At 65.4% G+C, this 18386-nt stretch overlaps 1 protein-coding gene across 2 annotated transcripts in view; it reads right to left on the bottom strand.

Moving 5' to 3' along the window:
- Nucleotides 1–18386, bottom strand: part of RPTOR (regulatory associated protein of MTOR complex 1) — a 97931-nt gene that overhangs the window by 25494 nt on the left and 54051 nt on the right. For both annotated transcript variants that reach the window (XM_080677686.1, XM_080677685.1), the window contains exons 7-11: nt 16088–16147; nt 4467–4567; nt 3974–4118; nt 2620–2695; nt 836–937 (exon numbers count right to left, since the gene is read on the bottom strand). In XM_080677686.1, the coding sequence (XP_080533812.1) occupies nt 836–937; nt 2620–2695; nt 3974–4118; nt 4467–4567; nt 16088–16147 (484 nt within the window). The remainder of the gene's footprint in view (nt 1–835; nt 938–2619; nt 2696–3973; nt 4119–4466; nt 4568–16087; nt 16148–18386) is intronic.

Here is an 18386-nt window from a genome sequence, read left to right on the forward strand (position 1 = left end):
GGCGAGGGCCACCGGCTCCCCCCGCGCCACCGGCCGCGGGCAGCACTCGCCCAGCGGGAAGCCGGGGCCCGCGGTGGGCAGCTTCTGGGTCTGCTGCTATTGCTCTGCTCGCTGTGCGGTCACAGCTCACCCTGCGGACGCGGGCGGCCGGGAGCGGAGCGTGCTGCCTCTGCGTTCTCGTCTGTCACAGAGGCGGTCCACCCCAGAGGCCGCAGAGGCGCCTCGGTGACATCACACCCGGCTGCTGGGCTGCGTCTGACTGGTCCCCGCGTCCCTTCTCTGACGCTCCGCGGACTCGGCCACATCCAGCCCCGGGGGGGCCGAGGCTCCGCTGCAGGTGCCTTCAGGGCCCGCGGGCGACACGGGCAGAGAGGCCGTGCCCGGGGGCGGCGTGTCCACGTGGTGACAGTGAGCGTCGGGCCCAGGGAGGGGTGGTGTCCCTCACCACCGGCCAGCACCGGAGGAAGGAAGTGCAGTGCGCCACGCCCTCAGGCCGGCGGAGGAGACTCGCGCTCCCGCTTCACGGAGGCCACAGTGGGCTGGCGTCCCATCAGCCCCCGAGAAGGCAGGGAGCAACGGGGTGAGGACTACAACCCACACCAGTGCTCCCTGGAGGCGGGAGAAGCCCGAGGGAACAGACGCTCACTGAGCTCCCACGACGTCTGACACGCCGTGACCCGACACGCCCGTGTGACCGTTCCCAACCCCGCGGGGCCGGGCGCAGCCCCCGCGAGAGGGCCGGTCCCACAGCCGCTCGGGCGCCCGGGAGGCACTGTCCCAGGAGACTGCGGGTCTCCAGCTCCTCCCGCGGCTGCACCTGAGCCAGAGGCCTCACCTGCAGGACAATGGGGAGCTGCTCGGGGGGGCTCCTGTTCTCCACGCCCATCGTCAGCCACACCTGGAAGGCGGTCAGCTGCTCAGCAAAGAACGGACTGTGCTGTGGTCAGGCAGAGGGATGGCAGTTAGGGACCCGCCTTCCTTTATTCCACACGCCCCGCACCCCCTTCAATTCAGTCCCCGCGCCACACGGCCGCCGCCAGCCCGTGGGAGAGCTGGGGGGGGCCGAGCAGAGCGGGAGAGACGGGGTCAGCCCGGGGCGCTGCGGTGGAGCCGGGGCCTTGTGCAGACTGGACGCGGGCAGGGAGGCGCCGAGCCCGGGAGGGGGCCGTGAACTGAGGCGGACGCTGCGGGGGAAGGTGGGGGGATTCACAGGTCTGACCCCATGCCTCCCACGGAGGGCCTGCGCCCAGAGCACCGGGCCCGGGCAGAGTGTGCCCCGTGCGGTCCGCAGAGAATCCGCCACCTCAGGGCCAGCTCAATCACGCCATCAAAGGTGAGGGCAGACGGGGCTGGAACGGAGCCCCCAAAGCGATGCCCTGTTTCTGAGTGTGAGTTATTCACAAACGGGCTTAAAAAGATAGCCTCGCTAAGAGCGCCTCCCCCAGCGGGCCCTGGCTCTGGGAGGGGTCGGCAGGGAGAATGTGGGGTCTCCCCTGCCCCTCCGGGCCCTTCTCCCTGAGGGAGCCCACGTCATCGCGGGAGAAGTGGCTCCGCGCAGGGACCTGAGCATTCCGGACCGTCCCGGCAGGCAGGGCGGCAGGGCCCCGCGGGGGAGCGTGCCGTGGGGCTGCGTGTGTGTCTGGGCAGGAGCTGGCACTCCGGGCGCCCAGCACCGGCTCAGGCTCCTGAGAGCGGCCGCGTGCATCGGACGACGGGCATACAAGGCCAGCAATTCACAGGGAAATCACTGGGACAAGGAAGCGACTTTAACAGAGGTGCTACACAAAGGCACTTGTGACCAATATACAGAGAAAGAAAGAGCAAACAGAAGTGAGATGTAAAAAGATACTATCTGCAGCCACTCGGAGGGGCTGGGGTGCACTGGAGGCCGGTCAGCAGAGGGGCGGGCGGGCCGGTGGCCGTGAAGAGGTCAGGGGACGAACGTCCAGTTTAAACAACGAGCCTCGTGGTGGTCACTTCAAAACGCCGGTGCCTATCGGGCCATGTGCTGCCCCCGGAGGAGTCGGCAGCGTGACAGGGAGGTGCGTGCCGGCCGCACCCCGAACCAGCTCCGGTCAGTGAGAAACCGGGGCCAGGAGAGGGTCCACTAGGGCCACGGAGAACGGCCCTGCGGACCATGTCCACGGCGAGGGCCACACCACAGGACAGGACAGCAGCTCAGGAAACTCCCTTTCACATGAACCCCAGTCGCCAGCGGGGGTGCCGGCGAGGAGAGCAGATACGACAGCACGCCTCAGCAGGCGGTGCTTCCCAGGGCTGACCGCCCCGTCTAACGCCGGCCCCGGCGGACACACATCTTCCTTTATTTTTTGGTTAATCCTCACCCAAGGGTGTTTCCCCGCAGAAGTTTAGAGTGGAGGGAGGAGGACAGAGAGACACATCCACGTGAGACAGGACGGCCGCCTCCTGCACGCACACACCCGACTCTGGGGGGCTCTATCCTCTGACCCCACTGGCCAGGGACAGACACACGTCTTTAAGCTCTAAGTGCAGGCGGGGGCAGGGCACCGTGAGTCCCGTCACCACCCCTCGGGCACTCTGCGGCCAGGTCAGAGGAGCGGCCCGCGGCGGGCCCCGCAGGGTGCCCAGGGGGCTCACCCGGAACGCCGTGCCCTCCTCGATGATGGTGGGCAGCTGGGAGAGGCAGATGTCCACGGCGAGGTCCCAGGCTTGCCTGGGGAGAGAGCAGAGGACACCAGGGCGTCACCGACCGGCTCCCGCCAGGACCCAGGGCGGAGCAGGCAGCGCCGGGCCCCGGGGAAGGCCGAGGAGCTAAAGCCGTTTTGCCCGTGAGCTCTTTCCTCCTCCAGCTGAAACAGAAGAGGCCTGGGAACCACGGAGCCACCGTCCCACCGTCTGAAGCAGCGTCCGCCCGGCTCGAGCGTCCCCGGCGCGGCCTGCCCACCGAGAGGGCGGCTGCGGCCGGGCAGTGGCGGCGTCACACACCAGCACCGTGAAACGCGGGCCAGGCCACGCGCCTCCTTAGGGACAGGCCCGTGTGAGGCTGGGACAAAGGCGGTCTGGCTGTGGCCCCCACCGACCCCAAAGGCCCGCCATGGTGCCCACGGAGTCCGGGCTGGCTTGCCAACACGGTCGGGCCCATCTCCCGGGCCCAGGCAACCGCTCCGGGCCTCGCCGCCTGGCTCCACCTCCCCGCGGGCTCCCCTGGGAGCCGAGACGGCAGGGGGCTCGGTGGGGTCGCCGGCGGGGGGACAGAGGGACGCTCCCGCCGCCTCCCTTCCCCCACGGCCCGGCCCACGTGGCTCGGTCCTGCCCTCTGGCTCCCCTCCACCTCGGTCCCTCCCCGTCCCCCCAGGGCAGCCGGTGCTCCGATGGACCCCCCCGGAAGACGTGCCACCCAGACCGGGCTGGGCTTTCGGGACAGGCCAGCGTGGCAGCCGCTCGCGTGGAGCCGTTGGCGCAGGGCTCGGAGGGCGCAGGTCATGACCGCCGACAACTGCACGGGCCCCCAACGGGACGGGCTGAGCTGGGACGTGAAGGGGAGGACGCCCTGATAACCGCGCATCAAAAACGGAGCCGGAGCCGCGCGAGCCGGCCTTCCTTAGCGCCGCCCCGCCACGTGTACGCGTGCTGCTCCGTGCCCGCCTCGTGTTTGCTGCGTGTGGATCCCTTCCTCCTGCTAAGCCCCCCCGCACCACACCCGCCGACATCAGCCTGGGGCCAGCGTTCAGCCCCAGGCCGCGCTGACTACCTGGGCGGCCCCGGGACCGCAAGCTCCGGTCCGTTCACGGGGCGGAGGGCCTCCGCCGTTGGAAGGTTTCGTCACGGCACGGGCTCCGCAGAGCCCACCAGTCGCCCGGCCTGGGGGCAGCAGCTGGGAAAACTGGGCACGGGTGGGCACGACCCTCTTGGATGCAGCTGAGCGCCCGGACCACCCGAGCCGGGGGGCCATCAGCCCCGGGGCCCCGAACAGGCGGAGCGGGAGACTCACCACATGGCGTGCATGTAGGTGGGGGGCAGGCGCGGGCTGCTGACCGGGGTGCAGTTGTAGGAGCGCATGATCCTCTCCGCCAGCAGGAAGTTGCGGAACAGGCTGGCCACCAGCAGGTCCTGCCGGAAGAGCTTCTGGAAGAGGTCTGAGGGCGGGACACGCGGCTCCCGTCAGGGACACACGCCCAGCGCTCCGGCCAGAGGCCACCTACTTCCTCCCACTGAGCCAAGACCGAGCCCCGGCCGCTGCGTCAGGCCGCGTGGACACGGCCAGCGACAGGGAGGACACTGGCGACGGTCAGAGCAGGGGCACGCACAGCTCCCTCCCCAGCGCAGCCCTGACCACCCCCCCCCCCCCCGAACCCCCGGTGCCTGCCCTGCTGTCCCCCGCCAGCTCTCCTGCCTGTGAGAACCCTTTCTTCCCTCGGACCCCTCTCGTGGCCCAGGCCGTGGCCCGGCTCAGCAGCCCCAGCCGCTGACCGCAGCAGCCTCACCCCGAGGGAGCACGTTCCACGCGATGGTGTCCGTGATGGCCGTGAAGATCCAGTTCAGCTCGCCCAGCGGCGTCCTCCGGTCATTCAGCCGGCCGGGGATCCTAGGAGACACGTGCGTTTCCATTAGTGACGGCGGACAGTCAGGGCAGCGGACAGTCAAGGAGGCAGACAGTCAAGGAGGCAGACAGTCAGGGAGGCAGACAGTCAGGGCTGCGGACAGTCACGGCTGCGGACAGTCAGGGCGGCGGACAGTCAAGGCGGCGGACAGTCAGGGCGGCGGACAGTCAGGGCTGCGGACAGTCACGGCTGCGGACAGTCAGGGCGGCGGACAGTCAGGGCTGTGGACAGTCAGGGCTGTGGACAGTCAGGGCGGCGGACAGTCACGGCTGCGGACAGTCAGGGCGGCGGACAGTCAGGGCTGTGGACAGTCAGGGCTGTGGACAGTCAGGGCGGCGGACAGTCAGGGCGGCGGACAGTCAGGGCTGTGGACAGTCAGGGCTGTGGACAGTCACGGCGGCGGACAGTCAGGGCGGCGGACAGTCACGGCTGCGGCCAGTCACGGCTGTGGACAGTCACTGCGGCGGACAGTCAGGGCGGCGGACAGTCAGGGCGGCGGACAGTCAGGGCTGCGGACAGTCAGGGCGGCGGACAGTCACGGCTGCGGACAGTCAGGGCAACGGACAGTCAGGGCGGCGGACAGTCACGACGGCGGACAGTCAGGGCGGTGGACAGTCACGGCTGCGGACAGTCAGGGCGGCGGACAGTCACGGCTGCGGACAGTCACGGCGGCGGACAGTCAGGGCGGCGGACAGTCACGACGGCGGACAGTCAGGGAGGCGGACAGTCACGGCTGCGGACAGTCAGGGCTGTGGACAGTCACGGCGGCGGACAGTCAGGGCGGCGGACAGTCACGGCTGCGGACAGTCAGGGCAACGGACAGTCACGACGGCGGACAGTCACGGCTGCGGACAGTCAGGGCAACGGACAGTCACGACGGCGGACAGTCCGGGCTGCGGACAGTCAGGGCAGCGGACAGTCAGGGCGGCGGACAGTCAGGGCAGCGGACAGTCAGGGCGGCGGACAGTCAGGGCGGCGGACAGTCAGGGCTGCGGACACAGGTGACAGAGACCGGCAGCCTCAGCCCCAGGCAGAGCGGCCACCCACAGGGAGGGTCCCCTGGCCTTGTGGAGACTCGAACTTCACAGCGAGAACTCGCCCGCCTCCCGCTTCCTCCCCATCCACGTCTAAACAAAAGCGGCTTCTTGGTGCCCCGGACGTGGGGACACACCCAGTGGCCACGCGGCCGCTCCTGTGGTTTCCACGTCGGGACGAGCCGTGCACTGGGCCCCACGGGCAGCTGTGCCACATTGGATTCCGCGTCCCTGCCCCGCCCGCGGCTCCGGCCTGCGCGCCGCACCAACGCCGGAGCCGAGCACAGACGCTGGCGCTCTAAGGTCCACTGACCTGCCGTTCGCTTGGCAAATACCCTGAGCGCCCGCAGCTCGCCCGGCGCCATCCCGGCACCGACGGGGCGGCCAGCAGCAAAGGCACGGACGCGGTGGGGCTCACGGTGAGGGGGGGACCTGGCGGGCACGTCGGCAGAGCAGCAGGGCCACCCGCGGTGTGGGAGCCCCGCCCGCCGCACAGCAAGCTCGTTGCGGCCCTGCAACCCCAGAAAACCGTCCTCCTCCCACGGCGAGTCCCCAGGAAGTGGCTGGAGCGAGAGTGGAGCTCTGTTTATAAGGTTTCACAGACTGAGGTCCTGCCCGCCAGCGACCGCCAGGGTCCGTCCTGAACCCGACGGGAAGCCGGACACGCACGGGAACAGGGACGGGTCAGAAACGGCCTGTCACCCACACGGGAAAAGCGGTGCCGAGGGAGCAGCCCCGCTCCCAGGCGGCTGTGGGGGCGTTTCCACGGCCCGGGGCGACTGCTCTCGACGCAAGGAGACGCAGGACCAACACGACACGGTCGCCGTCACGCAGCGCGAGCAAGGACACGGTCGGCAGGAAAGACCTCGGTGTGACGCTCAGGGGATGCTCGTCGTCTGCACTGTGGGCCTGGCTCGGCCTCGGCCTCCTGCTGCGGAGCCCCGAGGCCGCGGAGGGGCGGGCGGTGACAGACGGCGCTCCTGAGGACAGACGCCTGGCCGAGGTCTGACTCCAGACCTGCAGGAGCACAGCCCGAGCTGCTCCCGGCCTGACCCGGGGGAGGGGCCGCTGTGCGTTCAGGCGTGCTGTGAGTTCTGACCTGTGACAACTGGCGGATAAATGCACACGGAGCCCCCCGCCCCTCGTGAAGGTCCACTGGCCTTCCCTGAGCTCCGGGAAGCGTGGGCAGCCCGCCACCGCCGCCTCGCGGACCTGGGCCGCTCACACTGCGCAGTCACAGGCACGTTAACTCCCTCCAGCAGTGGCGTTTGTCCCCCCGTCTGTACCAGAGCCTGAGGAACGTCCCGGCCCCCGGAGCCGCCGCGCCCGAGGCTGAGGCCGCAGGAACGGGCCGCGTGGACTGCTGGACACAGGGCCCAGGGCGGCAGAGACAGAGGCCGGTCTCGCCCAGCTGTGCGGGCCTGGCCGCTCCGGCACCTCTGCCTGCCGCTTTCCAAGCAAACAATACAAATCCCTGAAACTACTCCAGTGATAAGAAGGTAAGACAACTGTCCCAAATGCCATCATCTACGAAGGCCGGACACCCGTGGCAACCGACCACCCCTCCAGGTGTCTGAGCACAGGCAGGTCATTTTAAATGCGTCCACGTAACCCTGTGCAGGGGGTGCTGTGTCCCTGTTACAGCCTTCCCAGCCCAGCCGGCTGGCTCAGGGCCGAGCGTCCACCTATGACCCAGGAGGTCAGGGTTCGGTTCCCGGTCAGGGCACAGGCCCGGGTTGTGGGCTCCATCCCCACCGTGGGGCGTGCAGGAGGCAGCCGGTCCATGATTCTCTCATCATTGACGTTTCTATTTCTCCCTCTCCCTTCCTCTCTGAAATCAATAAAAAAATATATTAAAAAAAAAAAAAACTGCAAAAAACCCCAAAACAAAACCTCACAAATACGCTGAGAGAAAAGCCTCGAAGGGCTGCACCCACACCAACCGTGATGCTTGCCTGGCAGGGATACGGTGACCCCAATTCTACAGCTTCTCTGCTCTTAGCAACGTACCTGTGGCTGTGCTGTTTGGTAAGAGGGAGGCCACAGCCCGTTTTCCCGAAAAGGGGAGCTCTTTTACACGACGTCACGTTATAAAGTCCCGTCCTCTCACACCCAGGTCGCAGGAAGCACAAGGCGTGCCCGCTCCGCGGCCTCAGGGGCTTTCTGCCGCGGCTGCGCAGAGCCTGGGCCGGCCCCTGACCAACGCCAACGGCTCGTGGGAACCTCCACGCTGGGAAGCGGGGCGGACCTGGGGACGTCTGTAAAATGACCTCTCCCAGCGGAACCTGACGGGCATGTAATCGGTCAGACAGAGCCACACGCAGAGCAGTGTGTGCTCCCTGCGGGCAGCGGCCGGGGAGCCAGCATCTCCATGGGCCCTGGGAGGTGCCTACATTGTGCCTGCGCGCTCGCAGTCGGCACCAGCCCTCACGTCCAGGCGGGGGAGGCAGGCCGAGGGGCGGCTGGGACGCCACCGCCAGCACATTTCCTGAGACGTCGCTTCACTGGCTGGCTTCTCCGGGACCAACCCGGCCACACGTGTATCTCTGCTTCTCTGGCCTCTCGCTCAAGAGCGTGCAGAACCGGCTCCCGTGTCCTCGGAGCCGTCGCTGCCTGCCTCTCGGGTCTCAGGGGAGGACAGTCGTGACGTGCGACACGGTGTGGGCGCTGCTGCTAGCACGGAGGGGCCTCTCCTCCCGCTGCCGGGGCCGGGACTGCGCCTGCCTGCGTGGGAGAAGGCCGGGAGGAAGGCCGCGAGGGGCCTGGCAGGAAATGCAGCCGCATCTGCGTGAGCAGGAAAGCGGCTCAGGTTCTCATCACTGACTCAGATGCTCCGAGCAGCACGGTGACGCCCACAGGGCTGCTGGCCGGGCCTGAGTAAGCAGCATCCGGCGTGTCCCGGGCTCCCTCCTGGCGGTGGCAGGTGAGGTGACTCGCCCGCCTCCCGCGGAGACAGCCAGACAGGCTGTGGGGAACCTTTTTGATGTCAGGGCAGGGCCGGCCAGGCCGGAGGGGGAAGCCCAGCCTTGAACCTGGCGGTCCTGAGCAGGACTGAGAGGCGGAGCGGCGGCCGGCGGCTCCTGGCGGGAGGGCAGGGAAGGGAGGGGCTGCCGAGGAGACGGGCTCTGAGCCAGGACCGGGCGTGAGCTGGAAACAACGCAGACCTCAGGCCTCCAATCACCCCGAGGCTCGGCACCGTGTCCACGTTCAGTTTGCAGCCTTCAGTCCAAGCCAAATGGGCCTTCCCGGGCACGGAAGCCAGCAGACACAGCGGCAGGAGAGAGGACGCGGAACGGCGAGGTCAGGGCTGTTGCCGCGATTGCACTGGAGATGCTCGCGGAATTACAGAAGAGCTGGGGATGCTGGCAGAGCTGGGAGCTCGAGGTCTGCAAACCCAGGGGTTCAGAGCCGATGAATACTGCGAATGAAGGAACCAGCACAGAGCGCTGGGGAGGAAGGGGAGGACTCAGGGATGCAGCAGGGGCAGCACGAGGGGAGAGAAGGCGGGACGTGGACAGGCAGTGCAGGTCCCAAAGGACCCGAAGGGGGGGAGCACTGGCCCAGGGGGCAGTGGCCGATGAAAAACCGCCAGGCACCGTGGCCTGGTCAGCTCGAGCTGCCATGCCGCAACGCCCAGACTGAAACTTATTTCTCAGAGTTCTGGAGACCAGAGGCCAAGGTCAGGTGCCGGCAAGGTCAGGGTCTGCCGAGGGCTCTGCCCAGCGTGCCGACGGCTGCCTTCTCGCCGGGCTGTCTCCCCCCCGGCTGTGCTGTCACGTGAGGGGCGGGACCACACGCAGGAGAGGATGACCCCGGTGCTCGGGGCACCGATGACAACTGACAGATGCACACGCAGGGCGTGTGTCCAGGCTCCTGCGGACACAAGTCCTAGCAAGAAACGCTTTTCACCTGGTGACACGTACAACCACAGGTCAACACACACAGTCACATACAGAACCCGAGAGCAGCGTGCTCCTGGGAAACACGGCACGTTCTGTCCTGCCGAGGCTGCGCAGACAGACCCGCGACCTGAAAGGCTCCGCGTGAAGGAAGCCCAGGTGCCTCTCCAGGACACCCCCAGCGGATGTGGGGCGAGCACAGCCTGAGGCGAGTGGCAGGACCGCAGGACCGCACTCAGCAGCGGGCGATGTTTACAGTCCACGCCGGCCGCCATCGCCTGCCGACGGGCACACGGGCCGTTGGTGCGCAGCCTCGGCCCTGGGCCGCTCTCCGCCTGCAGCTGCCCCCACAGAACAAACTGCTCATCTTCGCTTGCAGGGCACACGCAGAAAAATGTGTTTTTAAATTCGGAAGGAAAAGGAGTGATGATTTCCACGGCTCACTGGTGAGCAGGAGTTAAATCGCCACCGGAGCTAATCCGCCTCCTCCTGACGTTACCGCAGAATGATGAACTGCGCCCGTCCCCGAGCCAGACACCCCCAGGCGGGACGGAGCCAGGGGCTGCACAGAGGATTCCAGGGAGACCAGGATCAGAGGAGTTCAACGCGTCTGACACAGGAAGACAGACTGTTAACTGGGGCGGGTTCCAGGACCCCGCAGAAGTCAGTCCGAGCGCAGGGTCTGGAGCATCGCCCTGCGGATTTTCTGTGGGTCTCCTGGCGTCGGACCATTTCCCGGAGCACGGTCCCGGGGCCCAGCGGGGAGCTCCTCCGGCAGAGCCCCCGAGAAGCTGGAGCCCTGCGCTCAGGAACGGCACCCGGCGGTTCCGGATAGATCCGCCGGGAGGTGGAACGCCCCCGGTGTCGCAGCTGTGGGAACAGCCTCTGTGGCCTTTGTTCTGATGACAAAGGGGATGCGGGCCTGTGCAGGGAATGACCCGTGCGCAGGCGCCGGGCCCCTGAACCCGGGCTCTCCCTCCCTCGGCCACAAGGACAGCTCTGAGCTGAGCCCTCACACTGGCTCATCAGGACGAGCCGGGCGGCCGGCAATGGGGGGTGTGTCCAACACAACGGGCCCTTCCCTGGGGACAGCGACGCCGGGCTGGGCGCACAGGCCTGGGCCAAGCCCTGCTCCAGCTGCCCTCTGGGGACTGGCCCGGTTCCCTGTTTTTCTGTCACTTGCAAAGGCCCCAGCCAGGACTAGGAGAGCTCCAGGGCAAAGCCTGGCGCACACAGCAGGTGCCCATCGTGGTAGCTGTGACCATTCCCCCCGAGTCTCCGCCACAAGAACCACAGACGATTGCTCTCCACTCCCTGCTGGTACCAGCTCCACAGTCAGCCCACACCAGGCCCAGGCCCTGCCGCTCTGGCCACCCGCTCGCTGCCTCCCAGGCCCTGAGCTATTGGAGAGGTGCTGTTTACACAATAGATGGCAATTATGAATAATTCCTGGCCGCCCTGCGCCTGCAGCCAGAACACTCTGCGCTTGGGTTCCCGGGAGCCGTCTGAGCGCCCCCATATTTCCAGCGCTGCTAAGTGTTTCATTACTTCGTTTCAGAGCTGAGAAACGCCCCTCAATTTCCACGCGTGGGTCTTGCTGCCACTCTCCGTGAGGCTCGGGGAGATAATTAGGATCGGTGCTCAAGGAGGTGCACTGTAATGTACTCCAGACTCCTCAGCTTAATTAGAAAACAGCTTTGAAGAATGCTAAATGACTGCCTCACACACACGCACGCACACGCACACGCACCGTCACAGGGAGCGGGACACGTGGGAGCGTCCTGGGCTAACCCCGGGCTGAGAGCTCACCCGCACCTCCGACAGCTTTGTCAATGCTGCGCCATCACCGTATTTAATCGCTCCAACTATTCACGTTTATATACTTTGAAATATCCCAGGGCTTCTCCAACACCAGCTACTTATGCTCCCTGGCCCTCCGAGGGGCGGGGCAGAGCGGCTGGGGCTGCAGGCCGCCGTTGCCAGGAGTCAGTTCTGCGCCTGGTGGCCCTAACACAGGGGGTGCAGCCCGACCGCCCCGGGGTCGAAGCGGGGCTAAGAGCTGCACATTCCGAGAAGAATCTCCAGAAATGCGAGTAAAGTGGTGAAGTAAGGAGAGGTTTCTCCAGGACCGTCGGAGGCCTGTCCGGCGGCCGGGCCGCGCTGGGCGCAGTCACACCTGCTCCGGGCGTGGCGTCGGAGCCGGCAGGGCCCGGGACAAACCCCACCGTCACAGAAACGAACAGCAGCTTTTCCTTCCCACGGAGAAGCTTGCCAGCGCCGAACGAAGACGGACGCTTCCTGGGAGCGGCTGGAGCGCGTGCCGGCACCTGCCTGGCTGCCCGTGCCGCGTTATGTGGGATTGCCATGGAGTTCTAGAGCCTGGAATCGGTCCCGGCGTAAAAAACACACCCCCGCCCGCTGGCGTCCAGGCTAAGCCCTGCCCGGCTGCTGGGAGCGCCCCAGGCGTGGACCGCGGGGCCCCGAGCCCCTGGCCGCTCTCCGGGGCTGCACCCCGTCTCCACGGGCAGTGCCAGTGGCGGCTCCGGGTCGGCTCCCGCTCTGCACGCCGGGGTCTGCTCTGCGGGGCGCTGTGACGGGTGATCGGCTCCCGCTCTGCACGCCGGGGTCTGCTTTGCGGGTCGCTGAGACGGGTGGCCGGCTCCCGCTCTGCACGCCGGGGTCTGCTCTGCGGGGCGCTGTGACGGGTGGTCGGCTCCCGCTCTGCACGCCGGGGTCTGCTTTGCGGGTCGCTGAGACGGGTGGTCGGCTCCCGCTCTGCACGCCGGGGTCTGCTTTGCGGGTCGCTGAGACGGGTGGCCGGCTCCCGCTCTGCGCGCCGGGGTCTGCTTTGCGGGTCGCTGAGACGGGTGGCCGGCTCCCGCTCTGCACGCCGGGGTCTGCTCTGCGGGGCGCTGTGACGGGTGGCCGGCTCCCGCTCTGCACGCCGGGGTCTGCTCTGCGGGGCGCTGAGACAGGTGGCCGGCTCCCGCTCTGCACGCCGGGGTCTGCTCTGCGGGGCGCTGTGACGGGTGGTCGGCTCCCGCTCTGCACGCCGGGGTCTGCTTTGCGGGTCGCTGAGACGGGTGGCCGGCTCCCGCTCTGCACGCTGGGGTCTGCTCCGCGGGTCGCTGTGACGGGTGGCCGGCACCTCGCTGTGGCCTCAACTCGCCGTCCCCGAACGCTCCCGCTGCAGGACTTGGAGCCTCTTCTCACCGGTGTTGGCCCCCCAATCCTCGCTGGGACAGTCCCTCCAGGCCCTCTGCCCGCTTTGCCACGGGGTGCGCTTCTCTCATGCGGGGCTTCAGTGTCATGCGTTCGGGATACAGGTCCATTGTCAGCTGTGTGAGGTGACACGTCGTCCCCAACTCTGGGGCTTCTGCCCACGCGCTCATGGGTCATTCAGGTGTGAACGTTGTAAGTTCACAATTCACTCGTTGAAGCGCAATTCACCCATTGTCCCTTTTGTGGAGCACGTTCAGGGTAGGAAGGGGCTGCTCACACTTTAAACCGGGAGGTGACAGGACGGAGCTGGCTGTCCTGACCACGGGCTGGGTAAAGGCAGGGCCTGCGCCGAAGGACGCCCCTGCCAGGGACAGGCCACCAGGGGGCCAAGGCGCTGACCGCTGGGCTCCCGGCCAGGAAACCAGAGGAGGGGCCGCGCGGCTCTGCGTGCTCCAGGTCATCGGGAGGCAAAGGTCAGAGCACAGGAAGGCGCACAGGAAGGCTGCGTGTGAGAAGCGCCCTCACCCCGACCAGGTGCGCTGCCAGGACCCCCCTGCACACGGGTTTGCTGAGGAATCACGCGTGTAAGGAACATGCAGGGCTGGGATCGGTGCGTCGTGACTTAGAAATGGAGGGAGATGGAGATGCCAGGACAGCGCCCAGCGACGCCTGGGGGACGGGCGGCTTCCCGGACCCCGAAATCTCAAGAAACCAGCCAGCCAGACGGCCGCGCAGGCAGACCTGGTGTGTTCTCATTTTCTAAAACTCTCCTCCACGTGAAGCTTCCCGAGAACACGCTGTGTGCTCAGCACCTGTGTGTGTGGAAGCTGCGCGGGCCATCTGTCACCAGCCCCGCACCGCTCACGACGCGGAGCTGGCAGGCGCCGCACTGGAGCCGCACGTCCCGGCAGACACTCCTGAGAAGGAAGCAGGGCGACGGGGCGCGCGGCTCTGCACGCCCGGGGGAGCCGCCCGCGACCACCGCTCCTGTCTCGTGGCCGGGTCGGTGCAGGATGGACGCGGCTTTACCGCCGGTCCAGTCACAGCCTGCGGAGCTGCCCCTGCCGGACCCGAACCTGCCGACACAGGCGGCCCTGCCCCCGGAGGCCACGGCGCCTTCCCACAGAGCGGGCGGTCAGCTTGGCCGGCTCTGCGCCGCCCGCAGCAATGCGAGCACAAGGGTCGCCACCCCACTGGCCTGCTGGCCCGGCCCGTGTCAGGCTGGCTGGCTCCCGTCCCCACGGCCCGTCTGCGTGTGCACAGAGCCTGGGAGCACAGATGCGGGCGGGTCACACGCTGCACACGGCCTCTGCGTGCACGTGTGACGTACAGAACTCTACGTTAATGCGCTGCTCACAGGTCTCCGCTTATATTCTGTCGGTTCTCCCTTTTACATGTACTTGCACGTGCATTCTACGTGCCCACATTCTTGTAAAAAACTAAAGAAGGTGGAACAGTCAGTCACTTAGCACGGCTCTTCCCCCCACCGACAAGGACACCCCTTCCCGCCTCTCCGCGGCCCCCAGCGCCTGCTCTGAAGGCCACTCGGCATGCTGCGCGGACTGGCCTCATTTCCCGCTCAGCCGCGTGGCTGCCGGGCCATCCCACGTCCACGCGGGGGCCACACAGTACGCCGCGCGGAGGAATGCACCGCGATGGAGCGCGGGTCCCTGTGGAGGGCGCTTGGGCGTGCGTTCCTGTATGCGGCCCTGGCTCACGGGCAAGGCGCTGTCCAGGGGAGGGACCCAGAGGCCGACGTGCTCGTCCACCGCATTCAGTAAACTCAGTCTCGGCCCTGGCCGGTGTGGCTCAGTGGCTAGAGCGTCGGCCTGTGGACTGAAGGGTCCTGGGTTCGATTCCGGTCAAGGGCACATGCTCTGGTTGTGGGCTCGATCCCCAGGAGAGGTTGTGCAGGAGGCGGCCAATCCATGATTCCCTCTCATCATTGCTGTCTCTCTCTCTCCCTCTCCCTCTCTGAAATGAATTAAAAAAATATTTTAAAAACACTCAGCCCGGCTGTTTTACCACACGATTTTGCATCTGAAGACTTAGAAAGCGAGCTCACCACGCTAGCCTAGAAGCAGCGGGCAGAGCAGCAGGGCTGAGAGCCACCGCCTGCCCGACTCGGGATGTCACAGACGAAGCGAACACACACACAGGAACCAGGTCAAGTGCAGGGTCACGAGATGGCGTGTCAGACCCGAACCGGTTCCCAACCAGAAGCCGACGCGCCGGCCCACTGACCGGAAGGACGGGCAGAGGCCACACAACTCAAATGCACCCGAGTTCACTCCCGGCCCGCACCTGGCATCTGCCTGAGGCAGAACATGGGGGGGCGACCCCGCTCGGACCTGGTGCCGCAGGGAGCAGACGGGTTGCCCGGGGAGTGAACCTTCCTCAGCGCTGGAGGATTTTTATTCTTTTTCTTTCAGGTGGCCCAGCTGAGCGTGTCCGCGGCCAGCGCTGATGTGCCATCCACACACAGCCTCTCCCAGAGAACGGGACATGCCCACAGGAAGCGCCCACAGGACGTGCCCACGGGACGTGCCCACGGGACGTGCCCACAGGAAGTGCTCACAGGAAGTGCTCACAGGAAGCGCCCACAGGACGTGCCCACAGGAAGCGCCCACAGGAAGTGCCCACAGGACGTGCCCACAGGACGTGCCCACAGGAAGCACCCATAGGAAGCGCCCACAGGACGTGCCCACAGGAAGTGCCCACAGGAAGTGCCCGGGGAGAGCCCACAGGAAGTGCTCACAGGAAGTGCCCACAGGACGTGCCCACAGGAAGTGCCCGGGGAGAGCCCACAGGAAGTGCTCACAGGAAGTGCCCACAGGACGTGCCCACAGGAAGTGCCCGGGGAGAGCCCACAGGAAGTGCTCACAGGAAGTGCCCACAGGAAGTGCCCACAGGACGTACCCACAGGAAGTGCCTGCGGAGAGCCCACAGGAAGTGCCCACAGGACGTGCCCACAGGACGTGCCCACAGGAAGTGCTCACAGGAAGTGCCCACAGGACGTGCCCACAGGACATGCCCACAGGAAGTGCCCACAGGACGTGCCCACAGGAAGCGCCCATAGGACGTGCCCACAGGACGTGCCCACAGGAAGTGCCCACAGGACGTGCCCACAGGAAGTGCTCACAGGAAGTGCCCACAGGAAGTGCCCACAGGACATGCCCACAGGAAGCGCCCACAGGACGTGCCCACAGGAAGTGCCCACAGGACGTACCCACAGGAAGTGCCCACAGGAAGTGCCCAGGGAGAGCCCACAGGACGTGCCCACAGGACGTGCCCACAGGAAGTGCCCGGGGAGAGCCCTGACCCAGGCGCAGGCCGGCGCCTCACTCACTTCTCGATCAGGTCCAGCGTGACTCCGGGCACCAGGCTGACGCACTTCTGCATGCAGAACCTGCGGAGAGGACAGTCGGTCACACGCGGACGGACGCGCGACGGGAGAACGCCGCCGCCCCCTCAATGTCCTCACGGGGACAGCCATACGCTGGGCCGAGCCCCGGCATCTCATGTCTCCCCGAAGAGTCCGTGCCCAAGCTTGCTGCTCTCCCTGCCCCTGTCCCATCGGTTCCCTGCCTGGTGCCCCCAGCAGGCCTCGTGGAGGGGAAGTGCTGGCTAAGGCATCGCACCGCTGCGAGCTGGGCGGCTCCTGGCGCGCAGCGGGGACACGGGGCCCCCCGTGGGCCTCCTCCTGCCCCCCCACCCCGGCTCCCAGGCGCCATTCTCCCTGGCCCACTCCCTGTGAGTTTTCTTATTGGCACCTAAGTCGTTGGCATGTTTGGAATTTATCTCGTTGAGGTACAAGGTAGGGTTTTAAATGTCTAATGGTTAGCCGTGTGCCCCAAATCCTATGTATTGAGTAATGCCTTCCTTTTCTAAACAACGGATCTCACACACAGCTTCTGGAAGCTTCTCAGCTCCTCGCCGGGGACGCCCCCCGCCCTCCGGAGCAGCCCTCTACCTGCCACGTGGGCCTGCACACACAGGTCACGGCCTAAAGGCCGCGGTGCGGAACGCTCGTGTTTCTGCTGACAGCTTTCCAACGCATTTACTGGCTTTGTGCAAAGCTGAAATCCAGATCATGCATCAACACTACAATTTGCCTTCTCTTTAGAATGTATGTACCTTCCATCCGTTGCTCATCCAACTGCTAGACTGACTGTGCTCCGGGGAGCGGGGGACTGATCCAAGTTGGCAAGCACGTTGGTGACTCTCCCACTGCATCAGGCCGGGGGGGGGGGGGGGGGGCGCGGCTAGAGAAAACCTCCCTCTTGCAAAGGGAGTTTGCTTCTATTCTTGTAGGTTTTTATTAAAATTCATTTTCAATTTTATCAAATAACTGTCCTCCATTCTCCTATTAAGATGATGAATTATGTTAATCGGCAGCCTAATAGAAAACCAACACGCCTCTGGAATGACGCTCCAGCGCAGAGTTAATTGTTCTCGCTGTGCTGCGGGCTCCCTGCCGCCGATGCTCCATTCTGACCCATCTGCAGTGTGTGTGTGTGTGTGTGTGTGTGTGTGTGTAATGTGTGTGTGCCTCTGTGTGTGTGTGTGCCTCTGTGTGTGTGTGTGTGTGTGTGAGCCTCTGTGTGAGTGTGTGTGAGCCTCTGTGTGTGTGTGTGTGAGCCTCTGTGTGTGTGTGTGTGAGCCTCTGTGTGTGTGTGTGTGTGTGTGTGTGGTGTGTGTGTGTGTGAGCCTGTGTGTGTGTGTGTGGTGTGTGTATGAGCCTGTGTGTGTGTGTGTATGAGCCTGTGTGTGTGTGTGTGTATGAGCCTGTGTGTGTGTGTGAGCCTCTCTGTGTGTGTGTGTGTATGAGCCTCTGTGTGTGTGTGTGTGAGCCTCTGTGTGTGTGTGTGTGTGAGCCTCTGTGTGTGTGTGTGTGTGTGTGAGCCTCTGTGTGTGTGGTGTGTGTGTATGAGCCTCTGTGTGTGTGTGTGTGAGCCTCTGTGTGTGTGTGTGTGAGCCTCTGTGTGTGTGTGTGTGTGTGTGTGTGTGTGTGTGAGCCTCTGTGTGTGTGGTGTGTGTGTATGAGCCTCTGTGTGTGTGTGTGTGTATGAGCCTCTGTGTGTGTGTGTGTGTATGAGCCTCTGTGTGTGTGTGTGTGTATGAGCCTCTGTGTGTGTGTGTGTGTGGTGTGTGTGTGAGCCTCTGTGTGTGTGTGTGTGGTGTGTGTGTGAGCCTCTGTGTGTGTGTGTGTGTATGAGCCTCTGTGTGTGTGTGTGTGTGTGTGAGCCTCTGTGTGTGTGTGTGTGTATGAGCCTCTGTGTGTGTGTGTGTGTGTATGAGCCTCTGTGTGTGTGTGTGTGTGTGTGAGCCTCTGTGTGTGTGTGTGTGTATGAGCCTCTGTGTGTGTGTGTGTGTGTATGAGCCTCTGTGTGTGTGTGTGTGTGTGTATGAGCCTCTGTGTGTGTGTGTGTGTGTGTGGTGTGTGTGTGTGAGCCTCTGTGTGTGTGTATGTGTGTATGAGCCTCTGTGTGTGTGTGTGTATGAGCCTCTGTGTGTGTGTGTGTGTATGAGCCTCTGTGTGTGTGTGTGTGTGTGTATGAGCCTCTGTGTGTGTGTGTGTGTGTGAGCCTCTGTGTGAGCCGCTGTGTCTACCTCCATTTGTGTGTCTGTGTATGTGTTTGCACAGG

The sequence above is a fragment of the Plecotus auritus genome, assembly GCF_963455305.1.
Source record: "Plecotus auritus genome assembly, chromosome: 7".
Lineage (NCBI taxonomy): Eukaryota > Metazoa > Chordata > Mammalia > Chiroptera > Vespertilionidae > Plecotus > Plecotus auritus.